Here is a 20,781-nt window from a genome sequence, read left to right on the forward strand (position 1 = left end):
GTGTGGTAGACGATAACAGTTTGATATCTGGTGTATACCGTGTATTCTTCAAAAGTTACACACGCCGCACTTAGTTCATCGGTCAAGCAACTTCTGGCATCTGATTTAATATAATTCATTGTAGAAAATAAAGATTCGCATGAGTAAGTAGACGAGAAAATTGACAGAATGGATGTTGCTACTTTTATCTGAGAATTAGGCAGGTCATTCCAAACTTGAAGAAACTCATTTTCTACTAATATCTGAGATTCTAATGATCCATTTAACCGTTCACATTCAATTAATTCAAGTCGTATTCGTAATTCAATAAATTTCTGTCTCCAAATTGCGCTGGACTGAAACTCAACAAATTGCATTTCAAAACCCAACTGTGATTGGACTCATAATGACATTTTACTGATGATGTTCGACAAACAACACTTTCCAAACACATGGCACATAAGGCCTTGTTTTCTCTGTGAATCATTCCATATCTTTCAGTCCACCACTCTTGAAAAGGTCTGCCACTTCCTTCTTCTTCATTAAGTTTTCTTTTTTTTATTTTTGAGAATGACATGTTATGGTAATTATTCTGATAAAAATGTATTGATGGCAATGCTAGCAATCGATGTAAGACCGACACGTTTTCAGTATCAACAAAATGGCAGAAGCTAAGGAGATCTGGTTCAAATACGAGATTTGTCTTGAAAAAAATTTATTATGCCCTATGCTCCCAAAATGAAACACAGTCATATGAAAAAATTATATGGAATATGATCCACTAGTGCTTCTTCTATATTATTTACAGTTCTCGGAAATAATTGAACGTTATTAATTATGGTAATTTGAGATATCCGTAACTTTTCCAAAAAAACAAATTTCTAAATATCCTCGTTGTCGCATGCAACACAAAATTGTTTTGCGTGCCACCTTGGGCACACATGCCATAGGTTCACCAGCCCTGATCTATGGTCATTTCAAGAGATGAATTGACCAAGATGAAGTGACTGGGGATTAAATGACCAGTCACCATGGGTGACATCACTCTGATCAGGCTTTTCATGTGAAGGAATCCATAGCATAGCATATATGCATGTTAGAAATGTGTTAACACACCGGTTTACTACTTCTGTTACTTTTTTGAAGGCTCTAATTCAGTTAAAAAATAAGTCAGTATATTAAAAAGTATAAGAATTATGTCCCTTTATTAAGGTTGCATGCAAACAAAGAGTTTGATGTTGCAAAATTACCTACTTATGATTATTTGGAATTTTAAATATATGAAAAATTTTCAAATAAAGTTCTTGATGTTAGTTAATTTTTAAAAAAATGATTTTTTTAAATTCTTGTAGTTGTTCTGATTTGTAAAGACAAATAAGTTATTTCTGTTGAAGACTTACTGGTGCTAAGTTGTGAAGCTCCACCCATTTGCCAACAGTGGTGGCTGCTGGAACATCTCCAAAGTCTAACACAGTCTCCACATCAAGAGATTTATTTGCATTGGCTGCTTCAGCATTAACACCAGATAGGCAAGCGAGAAGATGAGGAAATTTACCTGTTGAGATGCAATCATTAGAAAAAAATAAAATCAATCTATCCATGTAAAATGAGAAAACATTATTTTGAAGTGTCTTTAGAAAACATTTTCAACTATCTTAAGAACAATGCACATGAATGACAAATGACATAGCTTACCAATGCCATAAAATATAGTTGGTCTTGAAAACTCATACTCTGTGCCAAATTCGCAAATAGCTGTTACTTCATAAACATAAGCACACTATAAAAAGAAGAATAAGTGAAGCCAAAATATATTTTCTCTGTATTGACACTAGGGAAGCACAGGATAGTACTTTTTGATATTCGGCTGGAGCTGAATATTGCCGAATAGTAAAATATGATTTCATGTCTTGAAAATAGCTTGTGTTTGTTGAACATTTTGCAAAACTGTTCAATAAAATACCTATATTCATATTATTCTTTTTTTTTCTTTTATATACCTTATTGTTTTAAACCATGTTACTGATTGATGAATTAAAGCTTAACAGTATCTACAAACAGATAGGCCTAATTAACTAATCTGTGTAGCATGAGTGTGTGTTTATGTATGAGGCCACCAACTGTAAAGGGTGTGTGGGGGAGGGTCAATGTAAAATATGTAAGTATATATTTTACTAGTTACTAATGTAAATCTCTCAAAAGTAAAGTGCAATCTGGCTTGTATAGTGGGTGGCTGTATGTATTCATGAATTTCAGACCAACAACTGATCACCAGGCTTGTAATTTAAAGTCCAAGGACCGGTTCTGGTTCAAGGGCTTAATACTGATACACCTTCCTTAATTGTTACTGATTTTATCGCCGTTTCTGTATCTGTTACAAAAGTGCAGGATAGTAAGCATATGGGTGTCAGGTGTGTAAAAAGTCAACCTGGCCTGATACATAGTGGCTAAGTACGCATTGTACTTAAAAAAAAACAATAATAATGAGGAGTTACTTGACACTCTCAAATTATTAAGAATATCGTTATCAAATCAAGACACTTAACACAGGAGTAATATTCAAGTTAACACGTTAGATAAAGTAAATCAACTGTAATATTTATTTACAGTGTAGTATGATTTCTTAGCATGGTGTGTTTTTCCATTCTGGCTAAAAAATGTGTCAATGTCTATCAATAAATTGAGTGTCAAGGAAAAAATTAATTAATTAAGGAGTAGGGGGTGTTTAGCTCTCCCTATAAAGATAGGCTTGGCCGTGTCTTTTACGCTAATATACACAAATCTGAGCCTTGTAGTTTTTTCTACAAAATAATTAGTTACTGGCTTAATGGGCTATGAAATTGGTTTGTGTTCTGAGTAGCAAAAGGTCACTCGTTTAGGTGTGTGATCTTTAGTCCAGCTTTATAATTGAGATTTATATCCAAGTAAGCAAAGTAGGCATTGGTGAAGAGGAGTGGCCTGTAGTCCAGCCACGTGATTGTGATTAAGCAAACTCATTGTCCGGTTACCCCATTAGAGGTGTGGCTAAAAGTCCAGCCCCTAATTAAGATTAGCTAAGTAAACAAACTCCTTTCCCTTGTGTGACCTCTAGAGAGTACCTACGTCCATTGTATTTGACTTGTGGTCACCTGTCTATCAAGGAACTCAATGTGATGGACTAAACTAATAAAAGGGGGTGGGAGTTGTTCATCTCTACCCTTGTTACCTGTGTAGAGATGTGGCTTGAAGTCCAGCCCCCTAATAACTCAATATTATGGACTAAACAAACAAAAGAAGGTGGGGGCTGTTCATCTCTACCTCTGGAGAATGGAGAAATACCCGCACATCTAGACAGATGTCTGGTCAGCGTGACAGAGTTAAAGAATATTAAATGGTAACTACCCCACTCAAAGGCCGAAGCCGAATTTCACAGAATAGTGAAAAATTGCTGAATATTTGGCCGAAGCCAGAGCGACTATCCGGTACACCCCTAACTGACACAAGTAAATCAGTTTTACATTAAAAAAACTATTTGTATTACAAACAAGATTTTTCCCACTGGCTATCAGTTCTCACACCTGAACAATAATAAAAAAAAAATTTCCAAAATTCTAGCACCTTCAAAACATGGATTCAAACCTGATCTCTACCTTCCCCCTAGTCATGCTGTTGCCAATGTATGTTCATTAAAATTTATTTGATAACTCAAAGTTAATATTGTATGCATATAAACTGTTTAGACTTGAATAAAAATATTTACATATATTTGGTGTTTTTTTTTATGAAACCCTTAAACATTTTAAACATTAAAAGTTAAAGAGTTTTGTATTTTGTAAAATCAATTCAACAACCTAATACAAAACTTACCTCAGGTTTAAAAGTAGCCTTGAACTGGACACTACTACCTTTTGCAAGAACAGCTTCAACAGGTTCAATGACAAAAGGACTTTGAACATCCCACAACAAACAGGTATCTAGATCACTACATTAACATATACAAGAAAAAAATATCATCTTGAAAAAACAATTATAGAGGGTTACAATTTTTCTTTTTGTATGTATAAAGGTCTTAAGTAAAGGTGAAGGCTTACAATGAGGTTAAGAACATTGTAATGCTATTTAATGGCTTTGTAATTACCCTGTGTTGTAAACATCAAAGGAAATGGAGACAGAATCTCTAACAGCACACATCTGGAAGTCCAAATTGACTGGAATGCTAATATCTGTTGCAGGCAAAACTGCTTTGAGAATCACAGAAAAGTTTTTTCCATCCTGGCAACACAAAATATTCAGCCATTATAAAGAAAAGGGATAAGGTACAAAGGAAAGCACCAAACCCTTAAGGGACAAAGATTAGTAATTTAATGCTCAAGAAAAATAAAGTTTAGTAAAACATCTACAATTTTAAAGAAATTACCTTCAAAGTAAAAGTTATTTTATCATTATACACAATATTCTCCAAAGGTCTGAATGCAATAAGTATTGAATGACTAGCTCCAGAGCTAAGAAAAATAGGCTTTGGAAAATCTACTGCAAAAAATCTTGTTTCAGGTGCTCTGTGAAAAAAATAGCAAGCTTTTTTTATGTGTGTGAATGTGCATTCATCTCTAAGTTTACTTTTCAAATAGCATTGTACAGTATAACAAAAAAAAAAAGCTAAATATGAAATGTGGCATTCAAATCATGAATGATTAATTGTCAGGAAGAGCAATCTTTTCAGAAAATGAAATAAGAAAATTTTTAAAATACTTTTTAACAAACAAAGCTAATATTAAACATACTTGTATCAATTAGTTTGGATAAGTTAACTAATTAAATTTGTTATAGATCTAAACTAAGAATAAAAAAACATTTATACAGATAAAAAAAAGGGGGTAATGACCTGAATTCGAACTCATGGCTCAAGCCTTCTCAGGCTTCTCAAGCCAACATGGTAACCACTCTGACAGTGGAGAGCTTATGAACATGGAAGATTGTATAGTTATCTATTATTTCTATAATCTCATCCTATTTTTTCAGGTTTGTATTCACTAACACTCAGACAATGCCCTATAAAGAGGATTAATTCAGCATATACCACCACTTCAGTCAATTACATTTTTTTCCCTTGTTCAAGATACCAAACAAAATAATTAATTACCAATAGATAATTAACTTATTGGTTAATTTTTTTTTTATTGATTCTTGTGTTTAAGGTAAAAGAAATAATTGTGCAAAATTTCGGCTCGATCCGAGATTGGGTGTGGGAGAAATAATGCGTACAAACATTTTTACTAGATAAAGAGACAGACAGCATAACGGAGTGAGTTGATATAAGTTTTGTAATAAATACATTAGTGAGCATTATTGTATACTTTAAAATTAGCTAATACATGATAGTTATCATTTGAAAACACTACAACTTAGAAAATTTAAACAGATCTAAACAAAATCTAATTTTTAACAAACTTTATAAAAAAAACTTAAAATGAATCTTAGATCAAGAAGGATATTTCAATACCTAGAAACCCTTTCTTCTTTTAAATTACAGAGTTTCCTTCCAAACCAATATATCTGTTAACTAGTATGTTAATGCATGTTAATAAGAGTCTTAAACTCTGCAAAGTCATTGTTTTCTTGGCTGATTCAGGCAACCTATTCTATGTTCTAGTGGCATAAGGGAAAAATAAGCCCTTTGTCCTAGCATACAGAATAAGAAATATACCTTTATCTGTGTATTTCTCAGTATTTTATTAGGTTTTCTTTTTTTACTTGTAAATTATGATTCAGTGTTTTATGTATTATTGCTACTTTACTAAAGTGTTTCTAAAATGATTGATTTTACAAATGACCTACCTGTAAGTTAACTTCATAGTTTTACCACTCAAATTTTTTATCACAAGTGTCTTGGTGTACTCAGAACTATGTTGCCATGCTTTCCAAACAATCTTGTCTAAGACTTCAATGCCAAAATAGTTCACCTTGTCGGAGACCAAAGGATTTATTGGAGACATGCTGGGAGGTGTGTTGGTTTCCATTTTGATGTTATCTGAGACAACATGCAAAGCTTGTTGTGTAGTGATGTCTAAAGTAGGCATTATTGGTTTTGAAATGTACACTCTGTGAATATGATACATTCATTTTATAATATATCATTAAAATTTTACTCAAGATTTTCAATCATCAAATCAATTCAAGGTGAAAATAAAAACAAAAAGTGTACAGTATAGAATATTATTTACAAAACTTTACTGATTCCAGTTAGGCATACTGTATAAATTGGTAGAGTAAAACTTCCCATTGAAGGCCTCTTTTGAAAAATGTTATGCACACTGTCTATCACTAAGGTCACAAGGCTACTACCACTAGGTAGCGTACCATTCTCTGTATTATAATATATATGTAAATAGACCTATAAATTATTATACTTTGTCAAATTTGTACTTTGACATTTACACAGCTAAAACCAACCTGGAAATCTCTGCACATCTCAAACAAGACTAAAATAAGAATCTTTAACTCTAATGTCAAGGCGGTCCTACTGTATGGCTCTGAAACATGGAGAACAACTGAAGCCACAACAAAAAAAATACAGACCTTCATCAACAGATGCCTGAGAAATATCCTAAAAATACACTTGTACGACAAAGTAGAAAACACCAAACTGTGGGAGATGAGTGGGCAGAAAAATATAGAGGTGCAGATCTTAGAGAGGAAGTGGAGATGGATTGGTCTCATCTTTAGAAAAGATACCAACAACAGAGCGGAACCCTCAGGGAACAAGACATAGAGGAAGACCAAAAAGAACATGGTGATGCAGCATACTAGAGGAAGCAGAGAGGACTGGAAAGAGCTGGGAAGCCATCAAAAAACTAGCAAGAGACCGTGGAGAGTGGCGTGTTTTTGCTGAGGCCCTATGTTCCATGAGGAATGATGATGATGAAATGTGCACTTTAACGTGATTCTTAAATCTTTGAATTCAAATTTTTATTTAATTAATAAAATTTATACTCTTGCTGGGACTAGACTTCACTAGAGTGTCTAGAGTCTAGACTCTAGAGCTAAACTAGATTTAATTTTAATATGTATAGATCTAGATTAATAACCAAAACTAGATCTTTTTCTTATATATAATTTAAGTAACTTACATGTACATACAGAATAACATATAGATCAATAGATAATAAATATACATTTCTAAAAGATCTATATTAAATTTAAATCAATACAATGAGTGACAATATTTAGGCTACATTCAAAGTTCAATTAAGTTGTGAATGTGTGAGATTTTGTCTAATTAGTCTATGATTAGTTGATTCACTTTTATGACGCATGGTAATAACGCATACATTTTTAAAATGTATTTTAACTGAAAAAAAGCTTACTGTCTATCTCTGTAATAATTTAGCGCAAAGCCAACATTTCCAAGAATCAATCAGAGTATGGCTCTACCGTAAATTTAAAAAGTAAGTCATTCAGACATCTTAAGATCAACAATGCTTGTCCTAGCAACAAGGGAGATTATTGCTATAACTTAGATAGATGCGTTTCTATTGATGGAGAAAATCGAACAAATAGTTTTAGAACTTGTAGGCTACATCCAATCTATTAGAGCTATGAGCAAGTATGATTTTTAAGTGTACAAATTTCAAATAGATGTTTAATTTAATCATTACGACTTTCATGGATACATCAATGCAATCACTGCATTATACTTTATACAACAATCATCAATGAACAAAACTTCTTGTTTTCGGAGTAACTCTAAAATGTTTTGAATGAACCGGAAACAACGTTATCTAGATCTAGCTAAACATGATAGGTCAGTGATATTAATGTCTTTGGTTAGTGGTTATTAAGCTAATGTTTACAAACACTAGTTTAGCTCTAGTTCTAGATCTAGTCTAACCAGCAATATATATAGATCTAGACTAGTAAATTCTAGAGTTGAAATAGCTACATCTATAGTATTCTATGCTAGATCTAATATATTTTTAATATATATAGATCTATATTCTATTATTCTATAAACTATATATTACTATATAAACTATATAATATAATATAGTATATATAAATATTATTATAAATTATAAATATAATATATATAATAATACTTAATGGCTTAATTATACTTAATAATAGATATTTTAGATAATAATACTTGTAACTTTGAATTTTTAAATTTAATAATACTAGACTAAATCTAGATCAGAATGATCTACTAAAATTTAAATAATACTAATAGAGACAGTCTAATTAAAATAATACTAATAATAGTATTTAAATTTAGAATTTAGATATATTATAATATTCTAGATCTAATAATAGATTATTGATTTATTATAGATCTAGAATCTATAAGAAAGTCTAGAGTAGTTTATGCTATTCTGACACCTATAAATAATCTATATATCATATGTCCAAGTTTGACTTTGACAGCGAATTATTTTACAATGGTTCGACATAGAAAAGAAAATGAAGTATCAAAATCTTCTTTAGTTTAAGGAGAATAAAGATGACTACTTATATTTGTATTCCTAACCTATATTTGTTTTTAGATTTATGGTCAAAGAGGCTGTGTGTTTTCATTTAATTCAGACAAATTTGACCCACATTATTTGATTCCGGACGCCATAATTTATTTCGGACAGTCTCTATATTTAGGCATCAATAAACTCAGATTTTAATTCTATATTAACATTAACCAAAATTTTAAGATCCCCTGGCATAGCTCCTCACATTAAATCATTAAGATGTTTCCAAATTATACATAAAAAGAACAAATAAAAATATGAACACACTTATTCTACCTAAATTAGGTCACTGGGACTTCTATACCGACTTTTAGACTTATTTTATGTTTGCATGATTAGATGTGTGTTCAATGTGTTTTTTTTGTTTGTTAATTTAATAGATCGTTTGTAGTATAGTACAGGTTAGGATAGCCATTCTTGCCTAACTGAATCCCCTATATTCTGTCTATATAAATATAGATCTATCTAGTAGGTCTAGATCTAAGCATTTATCTTCATTCAATGTACTAAGCTCACTCCAAACATTTGCCCATTTATTCTCTATAAAAAAACAACAACAAACGAACAAATATAATATAAGATCATTAACATTGATGTCCAAAACTGGCTGTCTGAAATAAATTTTGGTAAGAAAATCTTAATTTAATTCCGACACCCTATTAAACACCAACTTGAAAAAATTACTCTGGAATCCTCGATACACTATAACGAATCTCCACCCTGGGACGAAAGCCCTCTTCCTTCTATAAGGGACCATATTGAAAACATAAAAAGAAAATCTGATTACAGACCAACAGAGCTCAAGGAAATAGTGAACTGTTTTCTACATACCAATTACCCTAGCAATCAGTGGATCAGAGTTTACACGGATGGCTCATCCCATATAGCCACCACTAATGGAGGAGCTGGAATACTTATGGAATGGCCAGATGAGGAAAACTAGAAAAATCCATTGCAACTGGAGAGCTCTCTGACAGTCACAGAGCAGAAAGGGAAGCACTAGCTGCTACCATGCCAGCAAATCATCCAAGTTCCCCTCACAGTCAGATTGTCGATGCAAAAACAACAACCCTCCAAAGCTTGCAAAACTCTGATTCCTCTTATATTAAAAACCTCAGAACAGCACTTACAAAGCTCAACAACAACGGCAAAAAAACTGTTATTCAACGGATATCAGCAATATACAACTAGAAGGAAATGAGAAGGCTGACACACTCGCCAAATAACTCTCAAATAAACTCTGCACTCTATCCAGAAGAAATGAAGAAATTAATTGTTAACAAAATAAATGAGAAATGGACGAGCTCTCATCCAAATCACAAGAAAGATGACGCTTACTATTTAATAAGCTATCCCGACAAGACCAACATCTAATCTTTCGACTCAGGACCGTACACAACAGAATGCGACAACACATGTACCAGAAGCTCAAAATTGGAACCAGTGAAATCTGCCCATGTGGAGTATCACCAGAAAATGCCGACCACGTCCTCCAAAACTGCTCTCTTTATCAAGAGGCCCGTATAAGACATTGGCCCCAAATCACCCCAATAGAAAGAAAACTATATGGAGAGCTCCCTGATTTGGAAACCACTGCGCAGTTCATCTCATGTATTGGTCTAGTCATATGAACACTCCAACATAACAATGAGAACGAAGAAGAAGAAGAAATTAACATTGATGTCCAAAACTGGCTGTCTGAAATAAATTTTGGTAAGAAAATCTTAATTTAATTCCGACACCTCTATTAATTTTCTTTTGTATGGAATCAAACAACTTGGCTTATGAATCAAATAAATTAGCTCCAAAAACATAATAAGTATTGCCAGGGTCATTAGTATAGACTTAGACAATAAAAAAATGTAGTCTTAACCCTAGGAAGAGGTAAAATCATCCCAGTAACATAAGAAAAAACAACTAATTGACTTAGACATTTGAAATAGCTTTTCTTACATAAAAAGACAGCTAAATGGAAGGAAATTGGGTCAGAATCATTGGAAAATGAACAAGCACATTATACAACGTGCTAGTTTTATAATAAATATTAAAATAATTATTTAATTACCACAAAAAACAGCAAATGTCCGAATTCATGTAATGTCCAAATGAAATAAACTACTATATAGATATAATATACATATATTATGATATATATATATAGAGAGAGAGAGAGATCTCTATATGTAAATTATAATTATAGAAACCAGCACAATAAAAGTATATACAGCCAATCTGGTTTGTTGTTGTACCTTTTTCAAAATGGTGACCCTGCCCGTGAAATAGGAAATTACCTATTATTATTATTATTATTATTATAGATCAGATCTAGAGTCTAGACATATCTTAATATATAATCTTACTATCTAAATCTAGATGTACATAGATTCGTAGATCTACTAGCTAGTCAATCTAGAATGTAGATCTATTACTAACTATTAGTTAGACTTATTTATTAGTAAATATTAAATTTATATTAGATCTAGACTACATCTAGCTAGAATATATGGATTAAAAATGACATTAATTAGATCTAGATCTAGTCTATAGATATGATCTAAGTATTTATTTATTAATTAGAACTAATTCATACAACTACAAGTGCTCCTTCTTCCCTTGTGCCATTAGTCTTGTCTTGTAAACTTTATAGAATGGAATGAGCTGCCTGAATCAGCCTGGAAAACCCAATGGCAATTAGAGTTTTTAATTAATTCATTGATTAACATGCATGACTAGATTGACATGTGAAATGCGTAGGACATAGATCTAATTCTTTTTTTTTTTTTGATGTACCTCGGTAACGTCTGTAATCTAAAGATAAGAAAGAAAAAAGAAATACAGTCAGTACTTTGTTGATTATTTAAAATTTGGCTTCATTCCTTCCTTCACTGCCTTAATACCTTTTATGTAACAAAGTTTTAAGTAATCGCGCATGAAACCCTCTAGGTTGGATGATCATTTAGACAGTGACATCCTGATAATATAGATAAAGGTTTGAGATACTTTTGAATACTAAAGATAAAATTCAGAATAGACCTGCAGTGGACAAAATGTTCACTTCAGCCTCACAATGAGAAGTTTGTCCGCAAAGTCCGAAAAACTGCACACTGGCTTCAAAAGATTATACCTATCAAATAAAATGAAATATCCCCATAAAGTTTCAATTTTTTTTTCCATCTTCATATCTACTGGAAAAAAGTTTCAGCAAGGTTGCCAATCTTCTAATAAAAACTGGATATATCATTAACAGAGAAGTTTTAATGTTAAACCTTTCTAAGTGAAGCCCAATATCAAAATTTTTGCTTTTAAAGCAGCCTACTAAAAGGCCTTTTTTTTTGTTGAATTCATGTAATGAACATTAAATTTATTTTGTTTTGTTTTAATTTGAATTTCATAAATAACAATATGACTTGGAAATCAGTGAAAAGGTCTCTAGAGATTCTTATTCTACTCTAGTGGCAAAGAGTATTCAACCTACTGCTCATCATTAGTGAAAATGACAACCTTTTTATTTTAGATCTGGGGTATTTATTTACATGACTAGAACCAGCCAACATGTTGACAAAGTTACAAATAAAGCAGAATGACTTGATAAGTTGATAGAGGTGCATACCTAAAGTTAAAGTAACTTAATTTTATCAGATATATTCTAACATATATTGTATAAAAAATGTTTTGTCTAGATTTAAATTTATATAGTTTCAGATATTAAATTCAGCCTTACAATAAAGTGAAAAGGACTAGAGTCTGTACATCTTGTCTGATCTGCCTGAATGTCAACATTTCCATTCAGCAGTACTTTATTTTGGAAAATTGAAGCTAAATTTTACCGCACATTGGTAAATGTAAGCAAGTCTAAAAACTCACAATGTGCATGTAGACTATCTTTGGTCAAGAGGCTTCACAGGCTGTCTAATTGTGATAACTCTTTGTTGTCCTTACCACCAACATGGGACAGTGTCAGGCAAAGAAAGCTAGCAAGTCATATGTCAGATCCAGGTATGGTATCATTCATGATTTCATGGCATTTTTAACATATATACTTATTTCTACGTTGCAATTCATTCATAAAAGTTAATTATGCTAATCATGGCTTCTGGATGACATTTTTATTTAGAAATATTTTGATCTATAATTTTGAAATTAAATAAATTAAAATAATTATTAAAGACTATATTTCCTAACATCTAAAATGAATGTAAAGTTCTTTTGTTTTTTTGTTTCTGTGTTTTGTCAACACCAAATGCAAAGCTGGAGTGTACTCTGTAGTTGTTAAGGTTAGGGCTTTGAAAAGCACAAGATGAAAGCCTGGGCGTTAGTTATGGTCAGATTGATGTCACACACGCAGCAGGTCTCCACACGCCACATGTACATAGGAGCAGCAAATATCCAATACTTGAATACATTTTTGGGATTAGTAGCTTGAAGGTTCTGTCAAGCTGTAGCACTGAATGCTGCAAGATGCTTTAGGGTCACCAACTTCTTGATTTTTCCTAAGGGTTGTCTCCCTAAGCCTTTCCCATGTTTGGGTATAACACGAAGGCAGGGGAGGTTTGGATTCTCTACATTGTCATTTTTTCAATAATCTTAATTGGATATCACTTAATGAGTCAGTCATTGGGATTCTCAGAAATATTTAGAATCAGCATTGATCTATTTATTTTAATAAGTCTAGAGAAATGTTAAGCTCACTAACCAGTTGGCTACTTTCTGATTGTAATGCCATAATTATTATGGGAAGTATATTTTCTTGCTTTTTATCAGAGCTAGTCCAATTTAAGTCACACAATAAGCTGTCTTGTACTTGTCAAAGCCGCCAAAGATCAGTTGAAGTTTCATGCTAGCAAAGCTCCTTCAATCATATAATGACTATGGTTTATCTTGTTCCTTTGTTCAAAGAAGGACCTAGATATTAACTATCCTTGGAACATTGAAGCCCACACAAAATATTTCCTGCCTCTCCTTGCAGGTGTTGAGTTTTTAAGAAACAGTAAAAAGCCAATAAAATTTGGAATCCGAGGCGTTGAAGGGTCTGGCAGAGTGTAGCAGTATGTGCTACAAGTTGTCTAAGTGTCAGAAACTCCGGATTTTTTCTGAGGCTTGACTCTAGAGGCCTTTCCCATGTTTGACTTTAGCTGCAAGGTAGTAGTGGTTTAGATTCAGAGTTGGTTATCAAAGCTTATTAGCCCCTTGTGCCAGAAACATTTAGTTTTAATCACAAGATATTTACCTTTGACACTTCTATCAGTGTAAGCAGTTCTGCTGGACTCAATATCTGAGCCATACTTTAAGACCACAAGTTGGAAGCTACTTGCCTTTAACCTAAATATTAACATGTATACTAATTCACACTTACAATACTTTTAATCCAAAAAGATTTTTTAAAAGTGGATTCTAGAACCTGTCAAGCCTTGACTCAGAGTTCAATTATGATGAGGGTGAAATGGTAAATAATAATTTAAAAAATGGAAAATTATGTCAGGAAAATTTAAAATTGATAATATCAATGTAAAATGTATCTGCCCTAGCAATAAGTCACTTATTTCCCATGTCGTCACCACTTCTTAAGTTCATAAATACAGCTGATTTATCTTATAAAAAAAGATGTTACTTCAAAAAAAAAAAAAAAGAAGATGGTTAGCAAGTATATCTGTGTCCAGTTAAATTGTACATATAATTACATTATTTTTGTTATTGGTTAAAGAGTCATTATTTAAAATGTAGACACTCTATTCTTCAGAAAACAAAGGGAGCACAACAAGAGGTGTCAACTTTGATACCTTAGGATCATGGAACAACAGGCTAACCTTGCCTATATTGTATGAGCAGAGTGTCAAGAAAGGTAAATTAATTCCACGGGTTCCACTGGAAAAGATAGGACGGACATCTACCTTAGGAAGGCGAAAAGTGAATGAAGACCGCTATGTCTTGGGTAAATTAATGATCTTGTTTTGTTTTTTTTTTTAATAGTTTTAAAATGAAACTCATAAAATGTTTAATAATAACTAGGTACCAGAGCAACAGAGTTTCTGTTTTAAGTTAATAAAAAAATAAAAAAACTGCTACTTCTATCCAAGCCAAGGTTATAAATCAGTCATATTTAGTCTTAGCAGCAGTTAATACAAAATAAAGTAACATACCGGGTACTTTCTCAATTGTTGTGAGAAAAACCTGGAAAAAGATACTTCTCAGTAGAGAAATAGAAAAATCCCAAAGATATAATTATATGATCTAGTAGAATGAAACCACTGCCAGACATATATAAAAAATTGAGAATAAGCCCATTCCTTCTTTATGACTCAATTTCTTATTTATATCATAAGACCAGTGATAAATTTTGACAATTGTTCTCATTTTTAACTTTGTATGTCATAATGCATGTTTTTTCAAAGCTTATATCAGCTCACTCTTTCTGTCTGTCTGGTAAAAAGTTAGTACATGTTATTTCTCCCACATCCAATCTGAAATTTTGCACTATTATTTCGTTTACCTCACTACACAAGAATAAATAAAAAAACAAACAATTAGTTAATTAACTATTCGTAATTAATTTTTTTTGTTTATTATATTGAACAAGGGAAAGAAATTGTACTTGACAGATGTGGTAGTATAAGTTTAATTAGTCCCTTTTTAAAGTATTTTTTTATGATTTTCTTGTTTATTTTCTAATTAGTACTTAAGTAATTTAGGAGGAGTGGTGGATGAGCGGTAAAACTCTTTGCATCTGAACCGGAAGTCCAGGATTCAAATCCTGGTGAAGACTTGGATTTTTAACTTCAGGATCTTTGGGTGCCTCTGAGTCTACCCAGCTCTAATGGGTACCTAACATTAGTTGGGGAAAGCAAAGGTGGTTGGTCGTTGTGCTGGCCACATGTTAACCATGGGCCACAGAAAAAGATGACCTTTATATCATCTGCCCTTTAGATCGCAGGGACTGTAAGGGTACTTTACTTTTTTAACTTTATTTCTCACTTTATCTGTGTCTTTATTTTTTATTTGTATTGTTATGACTCTACATTGCGCACTGTCATTTGGCGCGACATTGTGTACCAGAGGACATAATAGAGAACAGAGGAAGGAAGATAGCCGATGATTAGCGATGTAAACAAGAAGACCTGAGCTGTGATTCAAAGTTTGGCTCTAGTTGTAGTTTATAATTGATTATTAAACGTTCTGTTTGCGCACTGTCATTTGGCACGACATTGTGTACCAGAGGACATAATAGAGAACAGAGGAAGGAAGATGGCCGATGATTAGCGATGTAGAGTCATAACAGTATTAATAAGTACCATTTTTTTCCTACTACAGAAGAACTAAGACCAGAACTCCTCTATTTTGGTATTTTTGATGGGCATGGAGGTTCCTATGCTGCCCAGTATGCATCTGACCATCTCATTGACCACTTATGTTACTGGATGACTCAAACAGAAGATCTAAAGGAAGTTTTAAAGAGATCTTTTTGTGACATGAACAATCTCTTAGCCAGAAATTTGACTTACTACCATATAGGTCAGTGACATATAAATATATCAATCAAGTGAACTATTGCATTTATTATATGTAACATGTCATGTTTATTCAGTTTCAAACCATTAAATAAAGACTGAATTGATCTGAATAGCATTATTCAAATCTCAGTTTTAAAAAAATCTTATCTACTAAATACAATAACATGCCGTTTGTTTCTTCAGATGATGATTTATTTAAAACTGGCACAACTGCTACTGTTTGCTTGCTGAGAAACTCAACAGAGTTGGTGGTAGGGCATGTTGGTGACAGCATTGCTATTTTGTGCCGAGAGGGAAAGCCAATTAGGCTATCCATAGATCATGACCCAGAGAACTCTGAAGAAGCTAGTCGCATAAAAAGTAAAGGTAAAAAAAAAACATCATTTTTTTATAGTCAAAATGCAGCGTGAATGTCTGCTTGAGTGGAAATGATGCTAGCAAGCTGATATTGTTGACATTCCTTTTTTTTTTCATTATTAAGAGATAAGAGAGATAGATAAGATAAGATAATTTTATTGATCCAATCAAATGGAAATTCAGTTTGACTACAATTGACAACCTCAGCGTAACTACTTTACAAAAACAATATGGATGAAAAATTCGAACAACATCCACTCATGAAACACATACACATTCACAACCAGCGCTTTATGAGTTTGACTTCCATGTACTTCTCGATGATGACAGCTGATCTTGTAACACTCTGACCGATAGTGGGATAAAGGAGTTTTTAAATCTTTCTGTTTTAGTCCTAATTAGTGACAGAATGGAATATAGGTTAAAACTATGAGTCCTTTTGTACAATGATACTAACTTGTGATGCTAATGAAGGATGCCATTTAAAATAGCACATTGTATATTTATATTAAAGTACTCCTTATCATGTTAAAAATCTTGTTTTTTATTTTTCTTTACTTAATGTAATTTATTGATTTTTCATTTCTAAGGTGGTCACATTATTCACAACAGTCAAGGTGTAGCTCATGTCAATGGAAGACTGGCCATGACCAGAAGCCTGGGAGATGTTGAACTCAAGTCCTTTGGTGTGACAGCACAGCCACAACTTAGGTCCATAGAGGTGAGCTCCCATTATACATATGTCTTTCATGTGTTGGTTTAGTCATTGATGAAAATAAATAGTTTTCCAAGGAAGGTAAAACTACATACACTAACATTTAATGTTCTAACATTCAACTTTTGCCATTGCAGACTTGGCTTTGGCTTCTTGTTCATTAGTATATTATGTAGATGTTGAATTATGTGCTGGTGGAATTGTTTGACGCTGCATAACTAACTGAGTTATAACACAGCAAAATAAGTCTAATATCAACAGAATGAAATTTATAGACTAAAATAACCTTTCAGTATATACATAATCTATGTTGCATCTAAGTTAAATGTACCTCTCACAACTATCATTTTACATGTATACATATTATAATATTTAAGCTAAAACTTCACATAGCAATCTCTTAAGATCCTTTTACTGAACCATGTTCATAGAATAAAACATGCAACTATTCACTCAACTACCCATTAATCCTGTGAGGTCTCTCGTGATTTTTCTTTTAAATTTTATTCCTATGTTATTAGTACTCATATGATTCTCAGATAACAATATAATTCACCCGTGACAGTCATAAAGTTTCAGAAATAGAGAGTATTATGCCCTGGCCTAAGCCTCTTTTTAGGAGAATACTTCTGGCAGAGTTTTTGTTTTACTGATTATAAAACTTGTACTGCTAACAAACAAGCATGACTTGCTAAATCCTTTTTGTTTTTTGTTTTTTTTTTTTTTGGGGGGGGGGGGGGGCGCTAAGTAAAAGTTCCCTGGCCTTTTGTTTTTGAACTTGGAATCGAGTTGGAATCTTGGAAAAAAATGGGATTTTGAACTTAGGGATTGTTGGGACACCCTGAGTCCACCCAAATCTAATCCATACCTTACATTATTTAAGGAAATTAAAGATGGTTATTTGTTGCGCTGGCCACAAAACACTCTCGTTAACCATCTGCCTCAAAGACAGATGTGCTTTACATAATGCTCATGGATAAGGGGTCTATAGGGGAAACTGTATTTTATAGGGAAAAAAGGAACTTGGCTGCCAAACTGAGAGTGCAAGGTTCACTTGATGGTTGAGATTTAACATTTTTACTGAAATTTGAATATGCACCTAAGTTCACTTTTCTCACTAGTTGATTGTTAATTAAAGGTTACAAAAACATGAAAATAGTATTCCATTGCATGACTTATCTCATGGATCTTAAAGTTTCAAGTGGAAGATTACTTTCTTCTTATAAAAATTATTTAAGCTTTGCGTTTTCTTTATTTCACTATATGTTCTCAAATTTAAGTTATTTTTTGTCTTAAAAATATACTAGAGAATTACTTTTTGTATGTATTTTATTTCTCTGCAATATATTTTTTTTTTTGTTTTTATTACCATTATATATGTTCAAATATAGGTGAAACATGGATCAGATGCTTTTCTTGTTATGTGTTCTGATGGGTTAAGTTTCGCCATCAGCGATGAAGAAATTGTCAACATTGTCAATAACACTGACACCCCTGATGAAGCCTGCTATCGTCTTTCAGACCAAGCACAGCATTTCGGATCGGAAGATAATGTCACAGTAATAGTTATTCCCCTTGGGGCTTGGGGGAAATACCAGAAGCTTACTGGTGTTCATATGAATTTTGGTCGCATTCTGACACATTCGCGTAATTATTAAGTAAATCTTGCAGTGAAGGTTTGAATTCAATTGTAAATAATTTCTTTGAGACTTATGAAACATTCTGAATCATTGTAACTCCAATACTCCTATTTATGATGAGTGAATACAGTTGACTCTTGATAATTTGACAGTTGACTGAACATTAAAGGTTAACTGCATATGTCAAGAAAATTCTATTTATGATGTATTAAAGCTTTCTCTTAGACTTTAAAATGTATTTTTTTTTAATGTTAAAATAGACGAAAAAAAATAATTTATTGATCTAAAACAATTCCAGACCTATGATTTCTGTTTCCACATACTTACTTACAATTCAATTCTAGTTACTTTCTAAAAATGTACATAAAAAATAAAATAAATAAATTATAGGTTTTTTAAAGCGTTATTTTCATGCGTATAGCATCATACTATGGTATACATTAGTTACATGAAGTTAACTCTTTCTCTCCTGATTGATGATACCATCATTAATTTGACCCCTTACGTTAACTTAATTTTTGGGTTTGTAAAATTTAATTTGTGTTATATAAAAAGGACATACATTTATCTATATCAATTATAACATTTTCTGATTAAGAGAAAACTTTTATTGAAGTTTAACTCTAACAGGCTAGTGAAATACAAATGGAAAATAATTACGGAGAGATAGAGTTAATGAATCGATATTGGTGCCTTGTGGGTTACTGTGTTGGATTATAAAGTGTCAGACTACCAAAGTCAAGAGTAGGTTATTTTGCCTTATATTACTTGTTTATATTTATCTAAGTAAATTAGGAAAAGATGGCTTAAAATAAATGTTTCTGAAGTTGTGATAAAAAGACAATATATTCTCTGTCCATTATGTTATTGACTTAGTGCCATATCTGTTGAGCCCAAAGATTAGAGAAGATCAAAGGTTTGAATGTAACTGTAACAAGCCATGACCTGCCTGACTACCACTGGCCACACAAGAAATGTATGTGTTGCGAGAGAAAAACTCCAGGCTCTAAATGCATTGACTGCAGTCCTTATTGACAGAAGCTTTTCATTGAAGAGTCGTTTATGATGCATTGCTTGTCAAAATTCTCCCAGCAGTCCCTTTCAGAATCGAACTGTTGTTTCCCTCATGTTCAGAGTCTTTTTATTTAACCCAAACATTTGAGTTCTCAACGAATAATGACTGTGTTCTTTTTATCTCTTGTGCAGCGGGAAATTTTTAAAAATTGTTCATAGCAAGTATTGTATAACATCATGTTTTCATGTTTTTAATGCTGGTAATGTATTCAATTTTTTTAAATTCAGGATTTTTCCAATTGTGCTTAATTTTATTTAGTAAGTATTTAGAGTGGCTGATATTTTGATATCCATTGACTTTTTTTTTAAAGTTTTAAAATCAGATATAAGCTACCATGAGCATTTTAAAAATTTGTTTCCTCTAAACTTTGATTAGTTTTTTTGACAAATATCTAGACTGCTAGGCCTAATCAGCTAGCTTTCTGTCAAATGTTAATATTAAATGGCATATAACACTGAGGGATTTTTATCCAACAGTTGGGCTTTTTATTTGTTTTAATATTTTTTTTTAGAAAATAAAATAAATTTGTGTAAAAAAATAACTTTACAACATGTAAATGTAAATTTGAACTTATCTACAACGAATGATTAAGAGTTGTTAGTTTTTTGAAGTGATCCCCCTTTGACGCATTATTTTCTAAGTTCTACTTTTGCTTGAGTTGAGAAATGTAAATTCATTAAACAAAAGACACAAGTGCAATATATTTTCTAACCCTTGAATTTTCTTAGGACTATTTGTGTTGTTGTTTTTTTCTAGGAAAATAGGGTTCTCTGTGATCAAGTTAGAATTTACTTTTTTAATAACTATTACTATTGTTTAGTACACTATTGTTTTGTTTCAGGCCATATGAGTTATCTGCAAAATACAGTAAAATGTTGGAATCTATTCATTTTATAAAATCAATAAATGAAATATGATAACTTTATAAACATATTGCTTTTTATGTCACTTTGCATATATTGTTTTTATTTTAGATTTCTATATTATTCTCATTTTTAATTGAATAGTTTCAATC

At 32.1% G+C, this 20,781-nt stretch overlaps 2 protein-coding genes across 6 annotated transcripts in view; one reads left to right on the plus strand and one right to left on the minus strand.

The window, feature by feature from the left end:
- Positions 1-7,483, minus strand: part of LOC106078877 (cilia- and flagella-associated protein 65-like) — a 46,735-nt gene extending 39,252 nt beyond the window's left edge. The window contains exons 1-7 of one of the 2 annotated variants that reach the window (XM_013239928.2): positions 7,323-7,483; positions 5,794-6,057; positions 4,376-4,514; positions 4,097-4,230; positions 3,826-3,940; positions 1,675-1,759; positions 1,380-1,534 (exon numbers count right to left, since the gene is read on the minus strand). In XM_013239928.2, the coding sequence (XP_013095382.2) occupies positions 1,380-1,534; positions 1,675-1,759; positions 3,826-3,940; positions 4,097-4,230; positions 4,376-4,514; positions 5,794-6,035 (870 nt within the window). In that variant the 5' untranslated portion in view covers positions 6,036-6,057; positions 7,323-7,483. Of the gene's footprint in view, positions 1-1,379; positions 1,535-1,674; positions 1,760-3,825; positions 3,941-4,096; positions 4,231-4,375; positions 4,515-5,793; positions 6,058-7,085; positions 7,164-7,322 lie in introns of those variants that run through there. The other variant, XM_013239927.2, reaches the window with a different exon arrangement.
- Positions 7,484-7,495: 12 nt separating this feature from the next.
- Positions 7,496-18,846, plus strand: LOC106078878 (protein phosphatase 1K, mitochondrial-like). 4 transcript variants are annotated; one of them, XM_013239935.2, is made up of 7 exons: positions 7,496-7,561; positions 12,171-12,470; positions 14,212-14,403; positions 15,780-15,980; positions 16,163-16,345; positions 16,927-17,057; positions 18,443-18,846. In XM_013239935.2, the coding sequence occupies exons 2-7, from the start codon at positions 12,245-12,247 to the stop codon at positions 18,707-18,709; spliced, it is 1,200 nt and encodes a 399-aa protein (XP_013095389.2). In that variant the 5' UTR covers positions 7,496-7,561; positions 12,171-12,244; the 3' UTR covers positions 18,710-18,846. The 4 variants fall into 4 exon arrangements, with proteins under 4 accessions (XP_013095389.2, XP_013095385.2, XP_013095387.2 ...); XM_013239931.2 differs by lacking the exon at positions 7,496-7,561 and adding an exon at positions 7,742-7,759; XM_013239933.2 differs by lacking the exon at positions 7,496-7,561 and adding an exon at positions 7,761-7,781.
- Positions 18,847-20,781: the final 1,935 nt, after the last annotated feature.

This window comes from Biomphalaria glabrata, chromosome 16 (genome assembly GCF_947242115.1).
Source record: "Biomphalaria glabrata chromosome 16, xgBioGlab47.1, whole genome shotgun sequence".
NCBI classification, from domain to species: Eukaryota; Metazoa; Mollusca; class Gastropoda; family Planorbidae; genus Biomphalaria; species Biomphalaria glabrata.